The 6,077-nt window shown below is 41.8% G+C and overlaps 1 protein-coding gene across 1 annotated transcript in view; it reads right to left on the reverse strand.

Moving 5' to 3' along the window:
- PHRF1 (PHD and ring finger domains 1) overlaps positions 1–4,510 on the reverse strand; it is a 32,653-nt gene extending 28,143 nt beyond the window's left edge. Inside the window, 2 exon segments of the mRNA XM_015887906.3 lie at positions 190–304; positions 4,361–4,510. Of these exon segments, the coding sequence (XP_015743392.2) occupies positions 190–280 (91 nt within the window). The 5' untranslated portion in view covers positions 281–304; positions 4,361–4,510.
- Positions 4,511–6,077: the final 1,567 nt, after the last annotated feature.

The following is a 6,077-nucleotide window of genomic DNA, read 5'->3' on the forward strand; positions in this document are numbered from 1 at the left end:
TAGTTCCTTAATACCATCCAAGCATTAAATTGAACAGGCATTAAAACTATGTCTATGTATGAATGTTTATCACTACGGAGCCAAGGAAATATCAAAACCATTGGGAGATATCTTATTATACATTCTAGTTTATTAAAGACTAGAAAGTACTGACATTTTCTGGAATACACGCTGACAAATTTCATTTACCTGCATCACTAAAGAGCAGCACGTTTGTTCTTTTAACCTTGCCTACTGCAGCATTCTTGTTTATGAGTTCATCCTGACTGTCTTCATCCATTGCAGGGCATTTGGAACTGGCTTCCTGCAAGAGTTAAGCAGAAGGAAATCATTTGTAAAGTGGAAAAGACTAAAATGCCTAAATACATTTTCTTTGATCATATAAGTTTCAATTTCAACATATACAATAAATATTTGCTCAGAATACATTTCTACAATATTTTCTAAACATTGCAAGAATACCTCTGAATGTGTGTATTTTCCTTTCTACCTATGAAGAACCAGCCTAATTCGCACACATCATTTTAGAAAAGACATAGTATTTTCTTTTTCGGGATGATTATAATGTATTATATTCCAACATACATATTTATATGTTCAGGGCTTTATATTTTCTTCTTTTTAAATAAAGTTTCATTTTGTTTACTTCAGGTAAGAATACGCTGTCTCCTAAGGAAGTGTCTAGACCAGTGTTTCTCAACCTTGGCAACTTGAAGATGTGTGGACTTCAACTCCCAGAACTCCCCAGCCAACCATGCTGGCTGGGGAATTCTGGGAGCTGAAGTCCACACATCTTCAAGCTGCCAAGGCTGAGAAACACTGATCTAGACAGAAGTTCTATGCTACATAGTCAGATTACACAACTGAAATTATTTACTTTGGGGTTACTGTTTTACCATTTGATTGCTAGAAATTCAGTATGGGTGTGAGATCACTCTCTCACACACCCACACCAGAGTTAGTAGGTGGGCACCAGGTGATCTGCCCAAAAGACAGGTGTTGCAAGCAGGAACTGCCAAGCCACTATTCCAAAGCAGGAGGCAGAACAGGGCACTGGGATATGAGGTTTGAGACATCCAGCTTTCTACCCTACAAGTAAGAAGTTTCCACTACAACTGTATATTATTCTGAAATTTCACGTGATTTTTTTTCATTTGGCAAAAAAGAAAAAGGCACAAGGTTGTCTTGGGGTTTTTAAATTTGTTTTTATTAGTTGTTTTTAATTGCTTTTATTGTTTTTGTAGAAACTACCAAAAGTCTCACTGGAACATGGCAATACACAAATATTGTAAAACAAATAAATTATAATATATGTGTAGCCACCCAGAATCTTTCATTTGTGTAGCATATCAATTCTATAAATAACTAAATAAGCAAATTTCAGCCATTACAAGGCAGCCATCTAGGCAAGATATTAGTAAAAACAAAATATTTAATATAAATTGGGGGGGGGAGAGGAAAACCGTTAAGGCTATACAGTGTAAACTAAACATGGAAATTTGACCAGATCATTTGAATGCTACTAAAGTGCAACAATTAAGGTGTTGGACTGAAACCAGGGAGACCCATGTTCTAATCCATCCTCAGAAGCTCATCTGGTGCCTTTGGGAAGTTGCTGTGGAGAAAAATATATGAGGGGGGAGTGGTATACATGCTGCCTTAAGTTATTAAATGAAAGGCAGAATATAAATCTAGCAAATGTTATATATAATACTTTTCCTTATTCTTTATTTATATTTATTTAATCAGTTTGTATAGCCACCCATCTCAATAAGTACCTCTGGGCAACGAACAAGATTAAATAAAAATAATTACAGCCATAAATACAAAAATTAAAATGCATAGCAGCCGAGGAAAATATTTCGGCCAACAACACGAATACCACCAGGAGATGGGTCCCTTCACACACTTGGGCCCCAAGGCCCAGGCACATTCTTTTCTGCTGAAAAAGAATCAGTTCAAAAAGCAAGAAGGAATATACATCAAGCATTATATAAGTCAGGCATAGTTCTTCTAATCCTGGCTATACCCTATTCTCAAGAGATCTGCATAACAGTCTAAGATTATATAAGCACCCTTAACAAACATAAATAATCAGAGTTATGTTAACAATCCTTTGGATTTTAGTTCAAAATGTAATATTAGAGGGGTAGATGAGCCCAGCAATACATTTTCTGTTTCAGTTTTAGAGTTATATCAGTAGATTATAATAGGCAGAGTTTTTAAAATATATTGAATAAAAATAAAAACAGAACCCCACCCAGCTCCAATATACACTATACAGTGTGTGAAGCCTCACACAATCAAAGAATGGAATCACAAAGGTAACCAAAAGAATTTCAGCAACTACTGTATAGTATACTGTTCCAAGAAATAGTCCTATTTATAGAAACAAAGTTCAAACCTCTTGCATTTTGTTTTCTTTTAAGGCCTACATAATGGACTACTTGAGCAGGCTGGCTTTTTCCACCTGTCCTTTGTTTTTGCAATGATCAGATTTACTCCTTTAAAAAAATGCAAGTATGAGAATTAAGTCTCACAAAGGAAAAGAGTAGAAATTCTTTGAACTGTAAGAAACTCCTTAATTATGATAGTTGTCACATTACCAAATTAAATAACATTTTTTCACAGTATGTATGTGCTAGGAGGAAGCTCTGACTGCATTTATGGGTAGTGACCAAAAGAAAGCATTTAATCCTTTGATCTGATATTGCAATAAGTTTGTACTTCATACTCCCCCCCCCATTTAAAATCTTCAAAGGAGAATTCAATGAATTCTACAGTCAACTATATTTCAGGATGTTCTTGTAAATGCAGTTTCTGCAATGACTTTACCAACTTGGTGAACATGCTGAACAAAAATAAGATTTATATTCAGTATTTTCCAACTGCCGATTTGAAAAACATACATTCTTATGCCCATATTAGATTCTTACCGACATTATTCAGGCATCAGTTTAATGAACAGTTGTTGGAGAAGATATGCCTGCAAATACTACTATACTAGCATGCTGGAAGGACTTTACGTGAAAACTTCAGGTGACTAACATTTTTATGTATGCAAAGTATAGTTAAGAAATTAATAGAGAGTATGTTAAGAAATCAGCATGTTGCAATCAATTTATTTAAACCCATATTAATTAGGAAAAATCTGTTACTTATCTGGCTATGCAACTCCATACTCACTTATCTGGAAGTCTCACTGAACATAATGGGGATTATATGTGTGTATGTATAAGATTCTACTTATAATGAACCTCCAGATAACTAGATACATTAGGATTTTGTTTCTGTTTTCTATGCAATATTATTTTAAAGTTGGTCTTTGCTGATTAAATAATATTTTAACACCTTCCTTTGACATATTCTTTCCTGCTCCACTAGAACACAAATAAACCTTCATACTGAAATCATTAAAAATTCTCAGTCCAGGATTGTTATATATAACTACGATGAGTCAGTTTGGTACAGAACAAGAACATTTCCTCTGTTCTCAGTCCTCAGTGTTGGTGTTGACCATTAAAGCCTTGAATGGCTTGAGTCCATTCAAGGGACATCTCCTTCCACATGGACCTGTCCATGCTCTCCAATCATCCTCAGAAATTCTCTAGCAATTGTCCCTGCCAAGTGAGGCTAAAAGACATTTCCAGGAATAGAAACTTAGATCAGCTCCGAGGCCTTCCCAGAAAGTCACACCTACCCTTCCCACTAAGATCTTTCCCACCCCAAACTGAGACATTTCGTATTTTCCAAGGCATTTTATTAACCGCCGCTGACTCTGATAGCTCTGCTACTTCTTTTTTTTCTACTATCCTTGTAAGCGTCCCTGGAGGTTTTCTAAGATAAATAATAAGCGCACACGCTTTATACTCGACTGAGGAGCAAACAATTCGCTCTCTCGTTCCAGCTCCGTCGTTACAATTTCGTTGCACGAGTGGCCGACGCGTAACACAGCACCCAGGCAAAAGCCACGCAGAGCACAAGCGTTGCGGCAACGTCACGAAGCGCAAGACGAAAACACTGCCCAAGAGGAAACAAGGACGGAAAGGGCCGCTCGTCCCGAGTTCTAGACCACACCAGGCACGGGATCAGAAACACGGGTAGCAACGCAACAACATGGAAAGGGACGTCTCCGCAGGACCTCGCAGATATGCCCGCCCGGCTCTTTCACTGTCAGCAACTGCAGCTGCAGGCTTCTTGCCCGTCGCCGGTTGTAGACGGCTAGATCAAAAGCGCCGCCGGAGGGGCCTGCCCCCTCCTTTAATTTCGGGCCGCCTGGCTGCTTCCCCTCCCGAGCAGCGGGAGGGTCGCATCCGGGGGCACCAAAGTGGCACCCCCCGGACGCCCGACTTCCACTGACCTGCCAGGAGGCGACCCCGCGGGCTAACGTCGAAAGCGGACGGAGAGTGCGCAGGCGCGCCCGTTATCGTTGCCGCCGTCTGTAAAGGAAGCTCCCGGAAGGAACCGAAGCGACGCAAACCCGGAGTACTTCGAAGGCCAAGAACGCCTCCAAAGCTGCGCTGGCCCGGAAGAGAATGGAACCTCTTCCGGGTAACATAACTGAAACCGCTAGACGCGAGGGAGAGAAGATGTTGGGCTCTTCCCTTTGTCCCGGGGGAGGAGTAGAACGTTTTAAAGCATAGCGTCGCCCGAACGTGGCTCGCGTGGGCCCGTGCTCCGGCTGCGCCAGTTCCGAGGGAAGGTTCGCATTAAAACCGGGCAGTCCTGCGCTTTCGAATCTGCTCCCCCGCGGGTGCCCAGGATGCGATTCCAGCATGATATTGCCGTGGTGCACCCACAGGACTGCTGCCCTGACGTCTACCAAGTTGCTTTATCCCGAACCTTCCTTGGTTTATTCACATGTTACCGTGACAGGCAACTGTCCTCAAGCGGGATCTTCAGCGATCTTTTTTACTGGAGATACTAGCCTTTACCTTCTGATGGAGGTAGCTATGTTTAGTCTAAAAGGAAGCGCGACTCCTTCGTGGGGACTCCGGACATTCTCGGAGCGCTTTATTTTTGTCCAGCTGGAAAAACGAACACATGTTCTGCTCCTTTGGGCAACCCGGTCTTGTGCATATTTACCCAACAATTGAGTCAATATGATGCATTCAGATCATTTAGTTTGAGCCACACAACCTTTCACGCAACGGTAGAAAAGAACATACCTGTCGAAAATCCCTCTTAAAAGTTACAAGGAAGAAAGCAACATAAAATCACACTAAAGATTTTGATAGAAAGTTAGAAGTATGTCCCGATTCTCAGATCAGTGTTAAGATTCTGAATGTCATACCAAAACTATATTCTTGCATGCTCTTAAATCGGGTTGTTGTATGCACCCAGTTATGGTTTAAAACATGGTTAATAAACCATAACAGTTGGGTTCACACAATAAGCTCAGTAAAAAGCAACCAAGCCACATGATGGCTTGGACAGGCGCAAGTGTCTAGATCGTGCTAACTGGAAAACAAAAGGAGCCGCCGTAAGAGAAGTCTTAACCTCGTCCAAACGCACCGAGCTCAGGACACGTGTGTGGAGTTTCTTGGGGTTCTTTAAAGCAGAGTTAGGTGGAGAACTAATGGATCTGCTAAAGGTTAAAGCAATAGGTTTAGTCCTACTTAATTAAAATTACTAGGTAAGTGGTAGCACTGAGCCAAATAAGTAAAGTTGCCTTCTTCTCTCGGTCGGACTCGTGAACTCCTGAACTTCCTCCTGCGGCAGAGGAGACGAGCAAGCGTTCCGCCGCCAGAGGTCCCCCGTGACCCCGCGCCCTGCAGTCCGACAAGAGCGAGCCGTGCGTGTTAAACCCCGCGGAACCGGGGGACAGGGCTGCGTGCCAGCGTTATTCTCTCGCTAAAGCGTTCGGGATTATAAGGATTACGTCGGTAACGCAAGCAGGAACCTACCCGGGTGTTACTAAAGCTCCAAATAGCTCAGTGAGAGGAAACGCGTTTGGAGAAGGAAAGAGCGCGACACAAAGTGGGGAAAGTTACGTCGCTTATTGGCACCGCGTTAAACGGTGCCTAGCAGAATATATACGAACCAGTCTGCTCTCGGACGATGCCAGGAGTACCTCA

Source organism: Python bivittatus, unplaced genomic scaffold (assembly GCF_059951505.1).
Source record: "Python bivittatus isolate LINGU-HERP-01145 unplaced genomic scaffold, Pbiv_v1 ctg000480_np1212, whole genome shotgun sequence".
NCBI classification, from domain to species: Eukaryota; Metazoa; Chordata; class Lepidosauria; order Squamata; family Pythonidae; genus Python; species Python bivittatus.